This window comes from Somniosus microcephalus, chromosome 13 (assembly GCF_052327205.1).
Source record: "Somniosus microcephalus isolate GS21.2 chromosome 13, FLI_Smic_1.0, whole genome shotgun sequence".
NCBI lineage: Eukaryota > Metazoa > Chordata > Chondrichthyes > Squaliformes > Somniosidae > Somniosus > Somniosus microcephalus.
Window position 1 is genome coordinate 10,422,612 of NC_140999.1, and position 23,405 is coordinate 10,446,016.

The 23,405-nt window shown below is 45.8% G+C and overlaps 2 protein-coding genes across 3 annotated transcripts in view; both read right to left on the bottom strand.

Annotated features, from left to right (window-relative positions):
* LOC147108045 (GTP-binding protein Di-Ras2-like) overlaps positions 1–16,044 on the bottom strand; it is a 51,573-nt gene extending 35,529 nt beyond the window's left edge. The window contains exon 1 of the mRNA XM_086004490.1: positions 15,934–16,044. The gene's annotated coding sequence lies outside the window, so the exon portion shown is untranslated. The remainder of the gene's footprint in view (positions 1–15,933) is intronic.
* LOC147108046 (zinc transporter ZIP3-like) lies at positions 1,581–21,449 on the bottom strand. Of its 2 annotated transcripts, none has more exons than XM_086004485.1 (4): positions 20,950–21,449; positions 19,849–19,927; positions 15,934–16,346; positions 1,581–10,079 (listed from the first exon to the last, which is right to left on the bottom strand). In XM_086004485.1, the coding sequence occupies exons 3-4, from the start codon at positions 16,138–16,140 to the stop codon at positions 9,339–9,341; spliced, it is 948 nt and encodes a 315-aa protein (XP_085860611.1). In that variant the 5' UTR covers positions 16,141–16,346; positions 19,849–19,927; positions 20,950–21,449; the 3' UTR covers positions 1,581–9,338. The 2 variants fall into 2 exon arrangements, with proteins under 2 accessions (XP_085860611.1, XP_085860612.1); XM_086004486.1 differs by lacking the exon at positions 20,950–21,449 and adding an exon at positions 20,044–20,939.
* Between the last annotated feature and the right edge of the window lie 1,956 nt (positions 21,450–23,405).

Sequence of the window (23,405 nt, forward strand, 5' to 3'; positions counted from 1 at the left end):
GAGGTATGGGGGGGAAAAAAAACTAGAGGGGGGACACCCTGGGGAACCCACCTCGCAGCCCCTTCCTGACAATACCACTAGCAGAGGTCTGAGAAACAAATATTCCCACCTTTCCTCTTGGATTATTGTATGGCTTTTAACAAGCTAAAAGGGATTAAATACTATTGTTTTATTGAAGACGTGGAACAGGACGTTGTATAAAGAAAGACTTACATTTCTATAGCGCCTTTCACAACCACCAGACCTCCCAAAGCGCTTTACAGCCAATGAAGTACTTTTGAAGTGCAGTCACTGTTGTAATGTAGGAAACACGGCAGCCAATTTGCGCACAGCAAGCTCCCACAAACAGCAATGTGATAATGACCAGATAATCTGTTTTAGTGATGTTGATTGAGGGATAAATATTGGCCAGGACACCGGGGAGAACTCCCCTGCTCTTCTTCAAAATAGTGCCATGGGATCTTTTATGTCTACCTGAGAGGGCAGACGGGGCCTCGGTTTAACATCTCATCCGAAAGACAGCACTTCCGATAGTGCAGTACTCCCACAGCACTGGAGTGCCAGCCTGGATTTTTGTGTTCAAGTCCCTGGAGTGGGACTCGAACCCACAACCTTCTGACTGTGTCAGCTGTGGCTCAGTGGGCAGCACTCTCACCTCCGAGTCAGAAGGTTGTGGGTTCAAAGTCCCACGCCAGAGACTGGAGCACAAAAATCTAGACTGACACTCCAGTGCAGTACCAAAGGAGTGCTGCACTGTCGGAGGTGCCATCTTTCAGATGAGACGTTAAATCGAGGCCCCGTCTGCCCTCTCAGGTGGACGTAAAAGATCCCACGGCACTATTTCGAAGAAGAGCAGGGGAGTTATCCCTGGTGTCCTAGGCCAATATTTATCACTCAACCAGCATCACAGATTATCTGGTCATTATCACATTGCTGTTTGTGGGAGCTTGCTGTGCGCAATTGACTGCCGCGTTTCCTACATTACAACAGTGACTACGCTTCAAAAAGTACTTCATTGGCTGTAAAGCGCTTTGGGATGTCCTGAGGTTGTGAAAGGCGCTATATAAATGCAAGTCTTTCTTTTCACAGTTGGCCTCAGCTCCCCTACCTAGCAAGGGGACAAATAAAAGCGAGCCAGAATTCCCACCTCCGATCACTATCCAGTAATCACTACTGGAAAGTACAGGCTCTTATGGATGGATAAGCCAACATTGGGCGGAATAGTCTTCCTCATCTGTACCTATCCTGCGATCGGGCAAATGCGGCAATAGACTTGGCTGTGACAGATGGCATGGTTGAATAGCCTGCCGACACTCACACTCACTAAGCTCACGAGAGAATCAACCATGGATCGGAGGGAGGGAGGCCAGCACCTGTGGAACTGTACCCCGCCACGAGTCAGTGGATTCAGGAGACGAGGGCGAAAGGACTGCAAGGAAAAGACACCCGTCACTGATGCATTCATTTTATACCAGAGAGAGAAGATCCGAAAGCCAGATGCGTTTTGGAATCCTAGTGAAAGTTCACCCAAACACATAAAAGAATTAAAACAAATTTGAAAACATGAACATACAACAATATCTGGAATTACTTTTTTAATTGTAATACTCCACGGTTCGCGATTTTAAAAATAAGTTCGTATTTCTACAAATATTGTTACCCAATACATTCAGAGTACAGTACACAACGAGGTGCGCGCTTTGTCACACACAAGGTCTGCTGCATTGATCGATCTGTTTAGCTCCGTTTTCAAGCTCTGCCGAGGGCCTGTTTTTGAAAAAATTTCTGGTCCGACAGTCAGGAGCCGCGCAGCGGCAGCTTTATCCCAGGAAAGGTAGCAGGCTTCTCCCCACTTTCCATGCCTCCCTAACCCAGCTACACCAAGCACTTTTAATTTTAAAAAAACACTAAGGATCATTTGCTGTGAAAAAATAAAAGATTTGCATTTATATAGCACCTTTCACAATCTCAGGACATCCCAAAGCACTTTACAGCCAATGAAGTACTTTTTGAAGTGTAGTCACTGTTGTAATGTGGGAAACGTAGCAACCAATTTGCGCACAGCAAGCTCCCACAAACAGCAATGTGATAATGACCAGATAATTTTTAGTGATGTTGATTGAGGGATAAATATTGGCCAGGACACCGGGGAGAACTGCCCTGCTATTCTTTGAAATAGTGCCATGGGCTCTTTTACGTCCATCCGAGTGGAGGTTTAACGTCTCATCCGAAAGACAGCACCTCCGGCAGTGCAGCGCTCCCTCGGCACTGCACTGGGATTTTTGTGCTCAAGTCTCTGGAGTGGGACTTGAAAGCACAAACCTCTGACTCAAGAGGCGAGAGTGCTGTCCACTGAGCCACGGCCGACACATAAATATAAAAAAGCCTTACAATCATTTGAAGCTTGCCCCATTCTCTCAGATGAGGTGTGCTCTGGTTTGTTGGGAGTCACAATCCTAAGTAGTAACTTGCTCAAAGGCCACGCAAAGATTGATTGCGAAACCACATTTTTACTTTATTTTCTTCTTAAATATCTCTCTCTCTGCCTGCACTATTTTCCCTGCTCCAACATATCCCAAACGCTGGGCTAGGACCCGAGGCCCACAGAAACGGACATCCATGGAGGGCCATCTGTGGCTCCAGGTGCAGTACGAGAACTAATTGTAGATCCTCTTTGGGAACTAGGACTGGCCATTTTCCCCACCTCTTTCCTGCCTCAAACCTATACTATTCCACGCTCTAAATTACAATCATCTCGACTTCCTTTTTTGCTGAGTATTCACTGTATTAGCCGGTAGTTTCATTCTCTAAAAACGGTAAAGCTGCTTCTGTTTAAGTTAAATGTTTAGCCCGGGTGTCATCTTCAACTTAGACACGTGTTCTCTTAATTTGGCTTCACACAAAATAACTCCACACAGCTCCCGCCACCTAAAAAGTGGGGTGGCAGACATTAGATCGATGCTGTATTGTATCAGGTTGGACAAATTGGAAGGCGTCAGGTTTCCTCGTCACTAGAATTTCAGTAACGTGTAATAACAGATGCATAACATTTTCATACCATGTCCACTTAAACTGTGAAGTTATAGATTTTGTCCTTCCAAACTGGGAAATGGCTGGAGAAAACATTTTCAGTGTTTCCACGAAACAGGCGGCAGGGCTGGTGATGGCAGGCCAGTCACTGGTGATGGCAGAGCCAGCAGCAAGGTAAGGAGATCGATTAAGAATATCACACGGAAAATGTATTGGCACAATGTCAAAACATTGTGATTACTCTGGTAGATTATAGGCATCAAAGTAAGTCTAGTGACAACACTACCTGGGCAGGAATGTGCCTTCAATGTGGCACTGCCATCTGGCAGCCTGGTTGGGACCTGATAAAACTCTGAGACAAGGAGAGTACAGATAACGGGCAGGCCTGGCGCTTGCCTCCCATTAGAGGGTCATCAGGTGCTGGGCTAGTGCATGGCATTGGTAGCACTCTTGTGTGAGAGCAGCACAAAATGGCAACGGTTGTGAGGGTGGGCGGGCGGAAAGGACAAAACAAATACTGTGCAACTAAAATTACAACAAATAATAAACAAAACACAAACATAAATGAGAAAATGTAATGCACTTATAGAAACACGAGGCCAAAGTTAATTTAAAAAAAACACAAGCTCAATTTGAAGAAATCAGGGGTTTGAAATTTTGTCTGTTCATTTTAGTGCACCCATTAACGTGTTAAAATACTGTGCACAGAAATTTGCCGCAAATGCCCTATTCTTTTTTAAAATATCGGTTTGGTGCTTTCCAATTTCCTGCAGCTGCCCTCCCAGCTAAGGATGATACACAGAGAACAGAAATAGCTTAAAAGTATAAATGCAAATGGTTGGGGTCCAGATTAACAGCTCAGAATTGACTTATAATTGTATCACTTCACTGAGAAATCAGAACTGCTGGCGTGAAAAGCAACACACTTTAAAACCTATCGAGAATGTTCCATGGAGGTTTATGCTCGGGAGTTCTGCAAACAGCACTTTGCACACAGGTAGAATGATACTCATAAAGGGAGGAGTCCCCTGCCATTAAAAAGACGAGAGTACTTGGGCGTATTTACACTACAAATATGCTGAAGATGCAAAGTGCAATTTGCTTTGTACTGAGGCTGCATTTATAGTGTAAATGCAGAGTCAGGGCTCAATCTGACACTGGAATTAGGTGGAGCGAGGAGCTCTCACTCCACTTCAGAGTGAGTGTGGGCCTTTGCACCTGATTTACACTCCATGTTTAGTGCCTGTGCGAAGCAATTTTGACTTGGTACGGATGCAGAGCTTGTTAAGATTCCTAGACTAGCAGCAGACTTTAAAAAATAAAAAAAATCTCCCATCCTCTTCTGAAGGTGCCGAGTCACGCTGGGGTACAGTTGCACGGATGTCAGCTACCTTCCAGTCCATCACCAAAACCCCTAATCATGAGCCTCAACAGCAGGTGCTGGCGTCACAGCCATACCCATACCTGTCCGCACTCAATGTGCAGTTAGCAGCATGGATCACTGACTGCGATCAACAGCTGGATGCATGTTTGATTTTTCCTACCCTAGCCCAGGGACACCGTGACTCTATCACTGACCCAAACCAGCGAGGACTGGAGAAATCGAACCCAGGACCATCCTTGTCTATATTGATCAGGGTCTTTCATTTACCCATGAAATGATCAGGGAAGCAGGCAGATTTATTCTACACCCACTACTAGTAGCTGTGTGTTGGCATACTCGATACATCCTACATCGAATGTACAGCACAGAAACAGGTCATTCGGCCCAACCAGTCCATGCCGGCATTTATGCTCCGCTCGAGCCTCATCTGTCAGCATAACCCTCTATTCCCTTTCCCCCCCTTAAATGCATCTATACTATTCACCTCAACCACTCCCTGTGGCAGCGAGTTCCACATTCTCACCACTCTCTGGGTAAAGACGTTTCTTCCGAATTCCCTATTTGATTTCTTGGTGACTATCTTATATTGATGGCCTCTAGTTTTGCTTTTCCCCACAAGTGGAAACGCTCTCTATCAAAACCTTTCATAATTTTAAAGACCTTTATTAGGTCACCCCCTCAGCCTTGACCCAGCCTGTTCATCCTTTCCCAATAGGTATAACCTTGTAACATCCTTGTAAATCTTTTTTGCACCCTTTCCAGTGCCTCTATATCCTTTTTATAATAGGTTAAAAGGTTGCAATTAAACATTAACGGATCTCCCTCCTTTCCCCTCCCGCCAAATTGAACAGTTGCATTTCTAGTCCAGATTGGGATCCAAACCTTTAAAGCAAAGCAGACTGAGGGTTTCCAGGCTTGCAGCAGAGTTGACACAACGCAGAGACCGTCAGCACAGAAAGTGCACCTCAACTCAAGCACATCCTCCCGAAAAAAAACAGCATTATATCTTAAATAAATACCAGTTTTATGCAGTTCCATTAGAGAACAGAACTTAACACAAATAAATAACCCAATATCACAGTTCTTCATTAGGCATGAAGATGCTGCCAAACCGCTATTAAAATAAAATCTATCAAAATCAAACTGCTTACAAGAAGTGCTCCCTGATGGTAGTGCAAAAAAACCCCACCTTGCATTGACACACACTTTATTAAGTCTCTCAAAGTGCTTCACATACAAATTACTTTGAAATGCAAGGCTGCCTTGCGAATATATTTTAATATTGTTTGAAGGATAGGTTAACATTTCTGCAACAATTAAAAAAATCAGTTTCTCTAATGATGCTTACCGAATCAATTCAATGAATGAAGTGACTCGTTGCTCCACACTTCCACCTAATACTACTTCAGTCAGCGCACTCCACTTAAAATGCGACTAGGTTCCCATAATCTGCTCTAATAGGGTGTAAAACACATTCTATAAAAAAAAGAGCCAAATGCATTATACATTTACAGTAATATAGTTCCAGACGCCTTCTGCAGCAAAGAGCCTCATGTTTACATAGGGGAGACTCAGGTGCTTGCAAGCGACATATCATTTCACAAAAGCATTCTCTTCCTAGAGTCCTTGATGGCCGAATAGCCAAGAGACACACACTGTCGAGACTCACAAGGGAAGTTAGGCCCACTTGAGTGAAGTACAGGCTGGCACGGCCCGTGGGACTGTACCCGCAGCATGAGTCAGTGCCTTCAGGGGAGAAAATGGAGGAAATAAAACCCATCGGGATTAAAGTTTCTCAGGCTCACGATGTTGGGAGGAAACGGACTCGTTTCTAAATCACTTACTGAGAAGTCTCACGACAACAACAGTCGGTGCTTTGAGAGAACAGGACAATAGCAAACTGCTTCCGTGCACCATGGCGAGGTGTTACCCAGGGCAACAGCTTTTTGCCCGAGAAGGCACGCTCCAACCATCTTCTGCCAATTCCATTCACAGGAAACAGCGTCCTTCCGGAGGCTTTCAAAGCACGCATGGAATCCCTGCCACATGCGTCAGGACTATTTCCTGGGCAGCTCCTACTGTTTAGAAAGCACAAGTCATTAGCAGTAACCTTGTAAAAAGTTACAAGCAGCACTTTATTTTGCCATTTTTCTCCCCTAAAGCACCGACTGCTGGTGCGTACTTTCACAGGCACTGGATGCCCTCACTCTGAAGTGGCTGCCCTTTGTTTGCGCGCCTACACTCTTGCTATACTATCTCTGGGTGGTGCCGGTGGCATCACAGCATAGCAGACTTCGATTCTGCCCTCACCTGCTGTGCAAACATACACGTTCCAGCAGAGGTCACTAGAGCGAGTCACCAGGAGCAAGAAACTGCGCTGATTTATCCACCCCCGCCCCCCCCAAATCTCCAGCCCAGCGGCATGGAAACTGATTACAGGGTCCCACGACTGTCACCGCAGGGGAGAATAGTTAACGCAGCGCAGAGTTATAGAGCCCAAAAACACAAATGAGCTGCATTAACAAGCAGAATGGAAGCTGATGCTTGGCAAGGTTAATGGCTGCATCACATGAGGGGAGCCGAATTAACAAAAGTACATTAACCAAGGGGCGCAAGTTAATTCAATTCTTTCACACTGCTGGGGTCAGTGCCTCCTTCCTTCCAGCCTACCTCAGTGAGGTCATTGGCACTGGCTGTTCAAACAAGAAATAATGTCCAAAAACAGTCGGGATAAAGTAGGACGATAGCAAAACACTGCAGGTGCTGGAAGCCCGAAATAACAGAAAATGCTGGAAAAACTCAGCAGGCCAGGCAACATCCGTGGAGAGAAAACAGAATCAACGTTTTGGGTCAAACCCAAGCGTTGACTCTATTTTCTCTCCAGGGATAAAGTAAGAAGTTATTCATTCTTTGCCTCTTCCCATCCTTCCACCATCCTGATGCCGTGGCACAATTTCACCGTTAACAACAAACCAGTGCCTCGTCTAGACGACTATTTTTCACATGGGAGGCTTAGGCAGCTAGTGTCGACAGGCTATGAACCACGGGTGGAGAGGAGGAAAATGTCTTAATCTAAATGTACACTCTCGGGAGCCGCAAGCCTACATTTCGTTGTACTGCACTTGTGCACTAACAATGACAATAAAGTTGATTATGATTATGAGGAGGAGGAGGGAAATCACAGTCCAACCCAGTCCTGCCCTCACACCACTTCAACAACAGGATGTGCTTTCTAACAGAGCACGGGGTTCGGTAGTTGGAACCCTGGCGGATTTCCCCCTCCCTAATGCAGGGGCGCCGAGGCCACGTGTAACAGCTGCACCACCAGCCTGACTGAGATCTGCCAACTCAACACAAACTGGAGATAGAACGTGGGACCTTTCCGCTGTGGCACAACGGGGAAAATTAATAATAATTCCTGTCGATTTCCTTCGTTTCGACACCGACACTCTCCTTTAGTATTAACTAGCATTAGAGAAACATGTTGTACCACAAGGCTCTAAAACCAACCCTGGAGCAATTTGTTAAATGCTTATAAATAGATTTTTATGCAGAAATGCCGCTGCAGTCCGTAAGGAATTCAATGCGCAAACTTTAAAAACCCCACCAATAACTTAAACCTGATACAGTAAAGACACACCTAGACATATTCAGCAGCGTTGCCACTAGGAATTCAGTAAAGTGCAACGATTGGCGAGTAAATGCCCCAACTGAACTGTGAAAACACCCAGCAGTGATAGCGCCTTGCCAGAGGAACTAGTTTGAGTTGTAGAACACTAGGCTGACATACTGATGGAAGCAATTTAGGATGAACTAAGAATGCCACATTAGATATACTGGCAAATTATTATAATGCAGTGACATAAGTATTTTTTTTAAACCCCTTTTGCGTACTGACACTCAATACACTAGGTAAGCTCAGGGCCAACCCTGTATACTTGCTGCAAACATCAATCCACTTAGATACTTACAGCAACATATGGCTAATAGTACAATAGCCAAAGAAAAGAAAGTCTTGCATTTATATAGTGCCTTTCACGACCACCGAACGCTTTACAGCCAATTAAGTACTTTTTGACGTGTAGTCACTGTTGTAATGTAGGAAACGCGGCAGCCAATTTGCACACAGCAAGCTCCCACAAACAGCAATGTGATAATGACCAGATACAGGAAACTGTGTGTTATCCGGAGGCTAACTGTCCAGCAAGCTCGAGCCACCGGCAAAAATCAGGAGCCGTTTTTTATTCTTTGTTTCTTTTCTTTGCTTTGCTTTTTTTTTTTTGAACAGTCAAGCTCTGCAAGGTCTGTAGCTAAGCAATAGCTTCAGCTAGAGACGCTACAGAGACGCTTGCCGACTGTTTAGAGGCTGTTGCTAAGCAACAGGGTTTGTTGATTCATACGGAGATGAAAATCTCTATGTTTCAACATTAGCTCTGGCGTGTCCGGCAGTTTTGAGGGAATGGCAGCAGCTCGGTCCCGTCGGTGTCGGATAGCACAAAGTTTCCTGTAATCTGTTTTAGTGATGTTGATTGGGGAATAAATATTGGCCCCAGGACACCAGGGATAACTCCCCTGCTCTTCTTCGAAATAGTGCCATGGGATCTTTTACATCCACCTGAGAGCGCAGACTGGGGCCTCGGTTTAACGTCTCATCCGAAAGACGGCACCTCCGACAGTGCAGCGCTCCCTCAGTACGGCACTGGGAGTGTCAGCCTAGATTTTTGTGCTCAAGTCTCTGGAGTGAGACTTGAACCCACAACCTTCTGACTCAGAGGCGAGAGAGTGCGGCCCACTGAGCCACTGGCTGACAGGTGTAACGATAGGTTAGAAAATATCAAAACTGCGACCCGAGAAAATAGCCAACCACACTGTCCAACCTGGGCACGTGCCTTAGACATAGTGCAAGCTGAACCCAGGCAAAATGTTACCACTTCAGAAAGACAAACCCAGCCAGCAGTGCGTAACCCAGGATCAGAGAAAGGACTTTCAGAAGGCGGTCATACTGGTCTTCAAACTCCTTCACCAGAATTTCAAAGAACGTGACGAACAAGAAGGTCCCGGCGGCGAAACCCTGCAGCAGGACCGACGCGATGTGACTGCCGAGGCTGTCGGCACTCTGGATGCCCATCCCGATGCCTATCCCGGCTGGTATCATTGCGCTGACCATCAGGGCCAGCTTCAGTGCGTCTTTCATGGGCAGGGCTCCTTTCGCCATGCTCACCCCCAGCGCCACGGCGGCCAGCGACTCGTGCACTGCCACGCCGACGAACAGGCGGGCCACCTGGGCGCCTTCCTCCTGCAGGCCCAGGGCCAGGCCCTCGAAGACGGAGTGGGCAGACAGGGCGAACACCAGGCCGAGCAGTCGCACGGGGCTGGCGCGGTGCACCTCGGACATGTTCAGGGAATGGCTGTGCGAGTGGGGGCTGCGGCTGTACAGGTTGCCCTGGCCTCGGCCTGGTGAAATGAAGGGGCTCTCGTACTCGGAGTCGCTGCCGCCCTCCGAGCCGGCGTTGAACGTCTCCAAGTCGATGAAAGACGGCTTCTCCTTTCGAAACGTCAGGATCAACTGCTCGACGAAGATCGTCAGGAAGAATCCCACCATCATCGTCGTCTCAGCCAGCGGATAGTCAGTCGAGATGTTTCCGATTTTAAGAACCTCTTGAATCTGCAACAGGAAGTTAACAGTCTATAGGACACGCTTTTAAAGTCGAGCAGCGGACAGAATGATGTACGAGGCTGGTCAGGGTGCAAAAACAAGAAGTGCCAAAATGTTCGATACAGGAAACTCTTTTTTATCCGGCACCGACGGGACCGGCGTGTTGCCAGTTTATCCAAATATCCGGATGACGGAGAGGGTTATCTACCGAGGCTAATTTTAACAAAGTAAAATAAAAAAATCAAGAAATGTGCAGTATACAGTAATTGGCTACTCACCTACAGAATATTGTTTTAAATGGATGGTGGAAGATGCTTGATTAAGTACAGTACTGCCAGTTGAGGGTAATGCAATGCAATGACTACCAGCAGCGTGGGAGACACACAGTACCCCTGTAAAATGGCGGATCAGAAGAGACTACCAGCAGCGCGGGAGAGTCGGACTCCTGTTACAGGGGTATTGAGGTGTTCCGACTCCCGACAGCGCCAAGAAGCCGAGTAGTGGCAGTTTGGAGAACTACCCCCACTGACTAACTCGGCCACCGCGGGAGACTCGGACTCTGCAACATTGCCGGTTATTGAGGTGTTGTTTTCGGAGTATGAATTTTGCCAGTTAATAGAGAATTCCGGACATTTAGGTGCCGTTTAAAACGAGAGTTTCCTGTAGTTCATTTCACCCTGTAACTAATATTTATGGTGATTTTTTTTTTTTTTTAAATAAGTTCCTAGTGGGAATTCCCTTCACTTCTAATGATTAAAAAAGAGGAATCCGAGGCTCCCTTGGCAATACACTTGGTAAAAACAAACAAACAGACGATAATTGAAGCAGGAGAGCACCCCAGGCTCGACTCTCGGCCTTTGCTGATGTTAGCTAGTGACAGTAAGGCTGATATAGTTTGCTTCGCTGCCCATAGACCAGGAAGGAGGAAAATAAAAGTTAGCCTATATTAGACATTCCCGGCTGGAAATTACATCGGGGACTGTGCTGGCTGCCGTGCTTAGCGTCAGGCTCTTTTGCCGTCCTGGGGATGACGAAGTGAGGGCATCCAGCAACAGGTCCCAAAGGTTTGTTAGTTATTCAAGGCAAGTTACATCATGCCTGTGTGAATAACAGGTGTGGCATATGGGACACTGGTGTTTCCCTCTGGTGATGGAGCCCTGCGCCAGTGGCCTAGAGTGATGCACTGTACAATTATAGAAGATGAAGTCAATACAAAATCTGCACCCCCTTCAGAGTTGCTTTCTGCCTATTTTATTTCAAAAGAATTAGGATCTGGGAGACTAATTGGTGTCTTAGAACACTGCTCCTTCACTTCTGCAGCCTAGCTTTCAATCCAGCGCCAATCAATGGGATGCAAGTTCTTTCTCTTCCTGAGAGGAAGGGGGTGGGGGCCATTTATATTAGAATTTTATATTAAGTTTGAAAGTGATTTAGTTAAATCTGAAACTAGGGTCTTAAATCTAAACAAAGCAAACTACGTAGGTATGAGGGGCGAGTTGGCTAAGGTAGATTGGGACGAGGGAATTGGATGTAATATCTCCAAATTTGCAGACGACACAAAGCTGGGTGGGCATGTGTGCTGTGAGGAGGATGTCGTGAAACTCCAGTACGATTTGGACAGGTTGGGTGATTGGGCAGAAACATGGCAAATGCACTATAATGTGGATAAATGTGAGGTTATCCACTTTGGTGGCCAAAACAGGAAGGCAGATTATTATCTGAACGGCAATAGATTGGGAGAAGGGGAAGTGCAAAGAGGCCTGGGTGTTATTGTGCTCCAGTCGCTGAAGGTAAGCATGCAGGTGCAGCAGGCGGTTAAGAAGGCAAATGGTATGTTGGCCTTCGTAGCAAGAGGGTTCGAGTACAGGAACAAGGATGTCTTGCTACAGTTGTACAGGGCCTTGGTGAGGCCGCACCTTGAGTATTGTGTGCAGTTTTGGTCACCTTACCGGAGGAAGGACGTTCTTGCCATGGAGGGAGTGCAGCGAAGATTCACCAGGCTGATACCTGGGATGGCAGGAATGACGTATGAGGAGAGATTGTGTCGATTGGGCTTATACTCACTGGAGTTTAGAAGATTGAGAGGGGATCTCATCGAAACCTATAAAATTCTGTCAGGTCTGGACAGACTAGATGCAGGATGGATGTTTCGGATGGCCGGGGAGTCCAGAACCAGGGGTCATAGTCTAAGGATAAGGGGTAAGCCATTTAGGACTGAAATGAGGAGGAATTTCTTCACCCAGAGAGTGGTGAACCTGTGGAATTCTCTGCCACAGAGGGCGGTGGAGGCCAGTTCATTAAATATATTCAAGAAAGAGTTGGATATATTTCTTGAGGCTAAAGGGAACAAGGGATATGGGGAGAAGGCAGGGACAGGGTACTGAATTTGGATGATCAGCCATGATCTCATCGAGCCTGCTCCGCCATTCAAAGGGCCGAATGGCCTACTCCTGCTCCTATCTTCTATGTTTCTATGCATTAAAAAGGTAGACAAGCAATGGCTAGCATTTAAAGAATACATAATTTACAACCCATATACATTCCTTTAAGGCACAAAAACCCCACAGGAAAAGTGGTCCAACCGTGGCTAAGAGAAGTTAAAGATAGTATTAGATCAAAGGAAGAGGCTTATAACGTTGCCAAAAAGAGCAGTAAGCCTGAGGATTGGGACTATGCCCCCTAGTTCCAGACTCTCCAGCCAGGGGAAACAACCTCTCAGCATCTACCCTGTCAATCTCCCTCAGAATCTTATACGTTTCAATGAGATCACTTCTCATTCTACTAAACTCCAGAGTTTAGGCCCAATCTACTCAATCTCTCCTCATAGGACAACCCTCTCATCCCAGGGATCAATGCAGTGAACCTTCCTTGCACCGCCTGCAAGACAAGGATATCCTTCCTCAGATAAGGAGACTTAAATGCATCTATGCTGTTCGCCTCAACTACTCCCTGTGGTAGCAAGTTCCACATTCTTACCACTCTCTGGATAAAGAAGTGGCCTTTAGACAGTATCAGTATTTTAGACTGATGCCACGTCAGCCTCACTGAAACCACGAGGACCATCGGCGAGGGAACTGGGAAGAAGCATATTAGCATGTGCTCTTTGAGATTAAAGCATGCTGTTGCAATGCTGCAGGTGGAGGTTTGCCCTGGGTCTATCATATGACTTGGGAGTGCTCGATACGTACATTGCTAAATGTACAAAGTGTCCTATACTCCAAGTACCAACAACCCCCAGCTGGAGTTCTAACCTTGTCTCATTTAGATCTGTCACACAGAGAGCTTCGCTCCAACAGAAGGCACCCTCGACGCACAGGAAATGTAGAAATAGCCAGAACTGGAAAAGACTGTTTCAGTCCATCTGGCTTGCTCCAGAGTTCAAAACCAGAATACACAGATCACCATTAACATTCCTCAATTCATTCTCCTGCCAATTGCCTGACCAACCTCCCGAGTCTGTACAAATACAATCTCTTAACAAAGCAGTTCCAAAAGTCACCAGCAGTGAATATCACTGCTCACGATCAGAGGATGTGCTGTTCACAACAACTTGCATTTATATAGCACCTTTAACCTAGTTAAACATCACAAGGCGCTTCACAGGAGCGATTATCAGACAACATTTGACACCGGCAGGAAAAATTATACCATGTAAAATTGAATGTAGGCGTGTGCCCCTTTAAGACTAGATGCAATTGCTCTGTGGGTTTACTTAAGAGTTCAGGTTGCAGATGAAAACCACAGCTTTGTTTGATGGACAGGCCAATGTAGTAGCCATTGTGGAACCTGTATGTTTTTGGAGAGAACAGAAACACAGTATAACAACCTGTATTTATATAGCACCTTTAACGTTAAAAAAAAGTCCCAAGGCGCTGCACAGAAGTGTTAACAAAATTTGACACCGAGCCACATAAGATGATATTAGGACAGGTGACCAAAAGCTTGGTCAAAGAGGTAGGTTTCAAGGAGCGATTTAAAGTAGGAAACACAGAAGATAGGAGCAGGAGTAGGCCATTCGGCCCCTCGAGCCTGCTCCGCCATTCAATGAGATCATGGCTGATCATCCAAATTCAGTACCCTGTCCCTGCATTCTCCCCATATCCCTTGATCCCTTTAGCCTCAAGAAATATATCTAACTCCTTCTTGAATATATTTAATGAACTGGCCTCTACTGCCTTCTGTGGTAGAGAATTCCACAGGTTCACCACTCTCTGGGTGAAGAAATTCCTCCTCATCTCTGTGCTAAATGGCTTACCCCTTATCCTTAGACTGTGACCCCTGGTTCTGGACTCCCCCGCCATCGGGAACATCCTTCCTGCATCTAGTCGGTCTAGTCCTGTTAGAATTTTATAAGTTTCGATGAGATCCCCTCTCATCCTTCTAAACTCCAGCGAGTACAAGCCCAATCGACCCAATCTCTCCTCATACGTCATTCCTGCCATCCCAGGTATCAGCCTGGTGACTCTTCGCTGCACTCCTTCCATGGCAAGAACATCCTTCTGCAGATAAGGCGACCAAAACTGCACACAATACTCCAGGTGTGGTCTCACCAAGGCCCTGTACAACTGCAGCAAGACATCCTTGTTCCTGTACTCAAGGAGAGAGAGACGGACGGAGAGATTTAGGGAGGGAATTCCAGAGCTTGGGTCCGAAGTAGCTGAAGGCACGGCTGCCAATGGTGGAGCGATTAAAATTGGGGATGTGCAAGAGGCCAGCACTGGAGGAATGCAGAGATCTCACGGGTTGTAGGGCTGGGGGAGATTACAGAGATAGGGAGGGGAGAGGCCATGGAGGGATTTGAAAACAAGGTTGAGAATTTTAAAATTGAGGTGTTGCCAGACTGGGAACCAATACAGGTCAGCGAGCACAGGGGTGATGGGTGAACGGTGAACAGTATTTGAAGATTACTTTGCATCTGTAAGAATGAAGGAGTGCAGCATGTAGAAAGTATAAATGAAAGCCCATATTGGGCTCAGCAGAGTTTAAAATAGCCCTGAGAATGGGAGGTTAACAGTACAGTAATCCTGTACCACGAAACATCATCCCAAAGCTTCCAAACAAAGCTATGCGCTCATTGCTCATCTGTTAAGGTTAAAACAGGGAATCTCACACCACCAAACATGTGTAAGAAAGACTTGCATTTCTATAGCGCCTTTCACGACCACCGGACAGCCCAAAGCGCTTTACAGCCAATGAAGTACTTTTGAAGTGTAGTCACTGTTGTAATGTAGGAAAAGCAGCAGCCAATTTACGCACAGCAAGCTCCCATAAACAGCAATGTGAAAATGACCAGATCATCTGTTTTTGTTATGTTGATTGAGGGATAAATATTGGCCAGGACACCGGGGAGAACTCCCCTGCTCTTCTTCAAAATAGTGCCATGGGATCTTTTATGTCCACCTGAGAGAGCAGACGGGGCCTCGGTTTAACGTCTCATCCGAAAGACGGCACCTCCGACAGTGCAGCACTCCTTCAGAATGTCAGCCTAGATTTTTGTGCTCAAGTCTCCGGAGCGGGACTTGAACCCACAACCTCTGACTCAGAGGCGAGGGTGCTACCCACTGAGCCACGGCTGACACTGAGATAAAGAAAACGGAGTTTCGTTTCACTGACAACAGTATCCAAGGCACGAACAAGCACCAGTCCAACCATTGTACTATAGACTCCTCCAGTTTCACAGGTGAACCATCATGTCACAGCAGGTTTTCCAAGAGTTTACTTCCAGGATTCCTTAAAGGTTTAATCAATCAATGAATTCTGGTTCGCAAATGATCCCGACCAACCCTTTATAAATTACCCGCCCTCCTCCTCCCATGGCATTGCTCTCGCCATCAATGACAATTAACAGGGAGACAGTCCTCACCTTTTCCCTTACAATCGGCAACAAAGCATTAAAGCAGGTAGCCAGAAATATTCCACCACCAAACGAACTGCAAAGCGAGAGCACCTTCTTGTACTTGTGCGCTTTCTCATAGTCGGCTTGGATTATCCGAACGGGCAACAGGGAGCCCAACATCATCAGGGCGAAAACCCCGGCCATGCAGAGGAGTTTAGTTACCAAAACATTCATCTTCGAGTCTGGGCGATGAGGTCTCGGCCTTCAGAAAAGGTGGATTCAGAGACACGTAGAGATGATGGCGCTCGATTTTTTAAAAAAAAGATTCAATTATGCGGTCGACTTCTGTCCTCCGACATCTTTTCTTTCCTCAAAAGGGCAGAGCAGTCCTGTTAAAACCCCTCCCAGGTGGCCCGTGAATGCCTCCAATTTCATCGTAACTGGGGAGAGAAAAACAACATCGTGACAAAATCATTTTTTCTTCGGCACTACAATTTGTAAACTTATGGTAGGAAGGCAACGAGAAGTTTTAGTTTAACACATCAGTTAGTGGCTTTTCACTCGTTGTCCAGGGTCTGGTTGGAGGACGAGGACGAGGAGGGCGGTGTAACGGGATGACACAACTGACTTCAGGTCACATCTACTGCATGCGATAATTAAATTGGAGATCAAAGTATATCCTGATGGGCGAGGTTACAGTAGAGGAATGAAAAAAAAGACGGCACACCCTATAAAAATGAGAAAGAACGAGGCAGCATGTCCGGTCTGCATAGTATTTATTAACCATCATAACAGCACGAACTGAAACATATTTACAATAAAAATCCAACAAGACATCAAAAGTTCCCCGTCCCAAGATTTCTCCCCCACCACCACCCCCTCCCCGCTCTCGCTGGATGATGGCGACTCAAAGGTGAGGTACAATTCCGCTATTGTCATCTAGCCTTCAGGCCAAGTGGCAATTTCGCCCAAGCTCACATCCAAGTTGGAAGCATCAATGGGCTGTTCCACTGCGGAGTTCACGGAACCCGTGATCAACAGATTTCCAGCCAGAATTGCTGGATAGTGGTCAGAAATGGAAACCCTGCGAGATTTCTTCCCCTTCCCAATGCCAGGTGGAGAAACCGAGGACAATATTGTCACCAGCACTGTTCCCTCTAAGGTGTGTGGCCGCCTGGCCGCACACACGTTCCAGAGCTCGCGCGCACTTCAAATTAAATGCCGCACAGAGAGCTGGACAGCTGGGGCGGCCCAATACACAACGGCCCAGAATGAGAGAGTCTTTTGCGAGTCTTGCGACCTCAGAGTAAAGGGGCCTTTAGGGAAAAGTGACCATATTATGATAGAATTTTATATTGAGTTTGAAAGTGATTTACGCAGTTAAATCCGAAACTAGGGTCTTAAATCTAAACAAAGCAAACTACGTTGGTATGAGGGATGAGTTGGCTAAGGTAGATTGGGAAACTACATTAAAAGGTGTGACGGTAGACAAGCTATGGCTAGCGTTTAAAGAATTAATACATAATTTACAACAAATATACATTCCTTTAAGGCACAAAAACCCCACAGGAAAAGTGGTCCAACCGTGGCTAACAAGAGAAGTTAAAAATAGTATTAGATCAAAGGAAGAGGCTTATAATGTTGCCAAAAAAAGTAGTAAGCCTGAGGATTGGGAGGATTTTAGAATTCAGCAAAGGAGGACCAAGAAATTGATAAAGAAAGGGAAAATAGAATATGAGAGTAAACTAGCTACAGACATAAAAACAGACTGTAATAGCTTCTATAGGCATGCAAAAAGGAAAAGATTACCGAAAGTAAATGCGGGTCCCTTACAGGCTGAGACAGGAGAAATTATAATGGGAAGTAAAGAAATGGCAGAGAAATTAAACAAATACTTTGTGTCTGTCTTTACGGAAATAGTGGAGACCAAGGGTCTAGCGAGAATGAGAAACCGAAAGAAATTAGTATTAGTAAAAAAATAGTACTGGAAAAATTAATGGGACTGAAAGTCGATAAATCCCCTGGACTTGATGGCCTACATCCTAGGGTTTTGAAAGAGGTGGCTATAGAGATAGTGGATGCATTGGTTGTAATTTTCCAAAATTCCATAGATTCTAGAACTGTTTCCGCAGATTGGAAGGTAGCAAATGTAACCCCACTATTTATGGAAGGAGGGAAGAGAGAAAACAGGGAACTATAGACCAGTTAGCCTAACAGCAGTAGTAGGGAAAATGCGAGAATCTATTATTAAGGACACGGTAACAGGGCACGTAGAAAATAATAATAGGATTGGGCAGAGTCAACACGGATTTATGAAAGGGAAATCGTGTTTGACGAATCTGTAAGATTCGTTTTTTGAGGTTGTAACTGGCAGAATAGATAAGGGGGAACCAGTGGATGTGGTGTATTTGGATTTTCAGAAGGCATTCGATAAGGTGCCACACAAGAGGTTATTAAACAAAATTAGGGTTCATGGGATTGGGGGTAATATGCTAGCATGAATTGAGGATTGGTTAACGGACAGAAAACAGAGAGTAGGAATAAATGGGGTTGGCAGGCTGTAACTAGTGGGGTACTGCAATGATCAGTGCTTGGGCCTCAGCTATTCACAATCTATATCAATGATTTGGATGAGGGGACCAAATGTAATATATCCAAGTTTGCTGATGATACAAAGCTGGCTGGGAATGTAAGTTGTGAGGAGGATGCAAAGAGGCTTCAAGGAATATAGACAAGCTAAGTAAATGGGCAAGAACATGGAAAATGGAATATAATGTGGAGAAATGTGAAGTTATCCACTTTGGTAGGAAAAATAGAAAAGCAGAGTATTTTTTAAATGGTGAGAGATTGGGAAATGTTGGTGTTCAGAGGGACCTGGGTGTCCTTTAACACGAATCACTGAAAGTTAACATGCAGGTACAGCAAGCAATTAGGAAAGCAAATGGTATGTTGGCCTTTATTACAAGAGTTTTTTTTTTTAAATTCGGAAAATTGATTAAACCTGGAAAAATATACGGGAAAGTGATGTTAATATTACCGTAAACAAAGTTGCAGAATGGGCATGTAAATGACAAATGAATTTCCATATAGAGAAGTGTGAGGTGGTGCAATTTGGTAGGATGAATAAGGAGGCTACTTACGCATTGGAAAATAAGAGACTAAATGGGGTATAGGGGCAGAGGGATCTAGGGGTATTGATTCACAAATTAAAAGTAGCAACGCAGGTTAAAAAAGCCATAAAAGTGCAAATAAAAGCACTGGGGCTCATTTCTAGAGGAATAGAATTCAAAAGCAGAGAAGTTCTGTTAAACTTGTATAGAACCATGTCGGATTGTCTCATGATTTGAGACGGTGGGGTGGCAATAAGGCATTACTCTATATATGCTTTTAAGTGGTTGCTGTTGCTGCCATAGTTGGTGTAAAAGTTGTTGTTGTTGTCAAATTTGCCCACGGACGAAAAGGTCGCGCTCAAAAGAAGTTCGTGGCCCGCTCATTACAAAAAAAATTAGAGGGAACATTGGTCACCAGCCATTCATAAAAAAGAGAGAAGAGAAGCAGGGTTTTTGAAACAACTATAACACTCAGTATTAAAGTGTGCATAAAAGTTATGCTGCAGCATTTAACCCTTTGATAACTGCAGCAGCATTTTTACACTAAAACTATGAACACCATGCACCAACGTTAACAAATCTTGGTGATAAATTTATATGGACATCTTTTTGCAAAAAAAAAGATGTGCACTCCAAGTTAATAAATGCATTATCCAGTGCAGAATAGTTTAGAAAGGTCCCAGGTTTGACTCCTGGTCTCAATACTACAGGCTACGGAAGGGGAAACAAACTGCTAGGGTTCCAGCTGCGAATTACTATTCAGTGACTCCTTCTGGGATGTGAGCATCTGTGCACATTGTGATGCCCCCACAGTCAAACAGCCAATACTTACTGTCTGGGCTCACACACAAAGTACAGCCACTGCAAGTCAGACAATGGATGTGGGTTGAAATCCCATCATGCGTCATCACCTGCAGAATTAGAGGAAAGTGGAAATAAATATTAAAATGCAAAGACTGGCTTATCACACCATTCAGATATGGCAATGCCAATAGAAACAGATAGTTTTAATACTTAGCTGAGGTACCTATCACTGCGCCCAAAAAGTCCTTCACTAATTTATACTCGGGAAGCCCCCATTCCCCAGCCCACTCACACTCCAGCAGCCCTTGTGCCTAATCTACCCACTGAATATCTGAAGGACCCACAAACCCTCACACACATTCAATACGTTTTACACTGAGGAAGTCCCCTACTTGGTGATGCCCCCCACAATCAAACAGCCCGCTGCCTCTTTCACCCAGGAAGCCCCCTACAAGGTGATGCCCCCCCACAGTCAAACAACCCACTGCTTCTTGCACTCAGGAAGCCCCCTACATGGTGATGCACCTCACAGTCAAACAGTCCAGTGCCTCTTGCACTCAGGAAGCCCCCTACATAGTGATGCTTCCCACAGTCAAACAACCCACTGCTTCTTGCACTCAGGAAGCCCCCTACAGGATGATATCCCGCCCGCCAGTGAAACAGCTCACTGCCTCTTGCACCCAGGTAGCCCACCCCTACAGTGTGATGCCTCCCACAGTCAAACAGCCCACTACCTCTTGCCCTCAGGAAGGCCACTAGATGGTGATGCCCCCCACAGTCGAACAGCCAAGTGCCTCTTGCACTCAGAAAGGCCACTAGATGGTGATGCCCCCCAGTCGAACAGCCAAGTGCCTCTTGCACTCAGGAAGGCCACTAGATGGTGATGCCCCCCACAGTCGAACAGCCAAGTGCCTCATGCACTCAGGAAGGCCACTAGATGGTGATGCCCCCCACAGTCGAACAGCCAAGTGCCTCATGCACTCAGGAAGGACACTAGATGGTGATGCCCCCCCCACAGTCGAACAGCCAAGTGCCTCATGCACTCAGGAAGGACCCACCCCCAAAGACGGTGATGGCCCCCACTGTCGAACAACCCACTGTGCCTTCCCTCAGCCCCAACCTCACTCACCTGCCTCTCCTCCCGCTGACGGCCCCGGATGAGCACCCCGACCGCTCTGATTGGGCGTTCAATTGCACTGGAAAGACGAACCTCGCAACTGATTGGTCGGTCCACACGTCAATCACAGACGCGCCCGCCCACACTGGGGTAACCTGAAAAACACGCCGCCGGGCTTCGCATCCCCGTTTATTAAACACGTAATTAACGGCAGATTTCAGCTTTGGATGAACTTAAATGCGAACTTTAACAGCAAGAAGCATTAAGGACTCAGTTGCGAAATAATTAAATTTAAACGCTGCCCGTCTCGTAATTTTCACCGGCGTTACTAAGCGGCTGGTAACGGTGAATTGTTTCCGACTGTGCGGAAAAGGAGGAGATATTAGTTCCGGGCCGAATTTCTTTGCCCCTTCTGTCAGAGAGTTTCCCCAAATCACCCATGTGTGTAATGCTTGGGGAAGGGCGGGCAATCCCGTTGAAGGTGCTCTTCCTGGTTGGCATTTTTGACACCACTGATTAATTAACCCTATTTGATCCTTATTCGTCCACCCTCACAGTCCACATCCAGTAGAAACTAGAAGGAAGCCCAGGGTTGCCAACTCTGGTTGGACACATTCCTGGAGGTTTGATCATGTGATGTTTAATCACGTGACATTTTCTGACAGTTTGCAAATGTCATTGTATTTACCTTAGTTAAGTACTTAGCATTCCTAAAATAGTGTAAGATAATTATGTCATAGTACATAAGATTAAAAAAAAACTAAAGGCACTATTTGCACAGAGATGGTTTCAAATTGTGTTATGTCGACATTCATTAGGTGTATCGGAATTGGAGTAGCCAGGGACAGAATCTGTGGCAAACCATCCATATACATCAGCTACTTTGCATAGATTACAGAGAGCTTACTTTGTGGTAACCAACTGATTTACAGTTGTCTTATGCTATAAAATAAGGCATGCTACATAATAGATAACCAGGTACGGTAGTATTACAAAGTAATTACAGCACAGAAACAGGCCATTCAGCCCAACATATCTATGCTGGTGTTTATGCTCCACATGAGCCTCCTCCCACTCTTCTTCATCGAACCTCATCAACATGTATGCAATCTGCTGCCCAGACGTTCAATATTCAGGTATAGCTCTTCAATGTGTTACTTCTGGTCTTAGAAGTTCAGCAGCCTTTTCCTGATTTGCTAGCTTGACCAAATTCAAACAAACTACACTTCCAACAGCAACTAGATCTGAATCCCGCACATGCCCATGGTTAGACAGTCTTTTGCGTCAGACTGTATTAATATTTTTAAATAAACTGTGTAACTCGAACGAATATATTCTTTTAGATTTTAGACTCAATTAAGAAAAATAGTTTCTTTTAATTTTATGTTAATTTAAAGAAATGTTCTTTTAAATCCTAGGGAGGGATATATGATACCTGTACTAAGAGGGGGAATAAAACATACAAAGCTATGGGATAAAGGTAAGTAATCCCCAATTTTTTTTGAACAACAACAACTTGTATTTATATAGCGCCTTTAACGTAGTAGAACGTCCCAAGGCGCTGCACAGGAGTATTATAAGACAAAAAATTAGACACCGAGCCTCATAAGGATAAATTAGGGCAAGTGACCAAAAGCTTGGTCAAAGAGGTAGGTTTTAAGGAGCGTCTTAAAGGAGGAAAGAGAGGTAGGAAGGCAGACTGGTTTAGGCAGGGAATTCCAGAGCTTAGGGCCTAGGCAACAGAAGGCACGGCCACCAAGGGTTGAGCGATTATAATCAGGGATGCTCAAGAGGCCAGAATTAGAGGAACGCAGATATCTCGGGGGGTTGTGGGGCTGGAGGAGATTACAGAGATAGAGAGGGGCGAGGAGGCCATGGAAGAATTTGAAAACAGGATTGAGAATTTTGAAATCGAGGCGCTGCTTAACCGGGAGCCATTGTAGGTCAGCGAGCACAGGGGCGATGGGCGAACGGGACTTGGTGCGAGTTAGGACATGGGCAGCCGAGATTTGGATGACCTCAAGTTTACATGGGGTAGAACGTGGGAGGCCAGCCAGGAGTGCGTTGGAATAGTCAAGTCTAGAGGTAACAAGGGCATGGATGAGGGTATCAGCAGCGGATGAGCTGAGGCAAGGGCGGAGATGGGCGATGTTACAGAGTTGGAAATAGGCGGTCTTTGTTTTGCTGCGGATATGTGGTCGGAAGCTCATTTCAGGGTCAAGCACAGTGGCATAGTGGTTAGCACTGTTGCCTCACAGCACCAGAGACCCGGGTTCAAATCTGGCCTCGGGTGACTGTCTGTGTGGAGTTTGCACATTCTCCCCGTGTTTGCGTGGGTTTTCTCCGGGTGCTCCGGTTTCCTCCCACAGTCCAAAGATGTGTGGGTTAGGTTGATTGGCCATGATAAAAAAATTGGCCCTTAGTGTTAGGGGGGATTAAATACGTGGGGTTACGGGGATAGGGCTTGT

What these genes read in the sequence shown, in the direction of transcription:
- LOC147108046 (XM_086004485.1), bottom strand. Translation starts at nt 16,140, where the DNA reads ATGAATGTTTTGGTAACTAAACTCCTCTGCATGGCCGGGGTTTTCGCC. An exon ending in TGCCGATTGTAAGGGAAAAG is followed by an intron (nt 10,080 to 15,933) that starts GTGAGGACTGTC and finishes TTCCTGTTGCAG; the next exon opens with ATTCAAGAGGTTCTTAAAAT.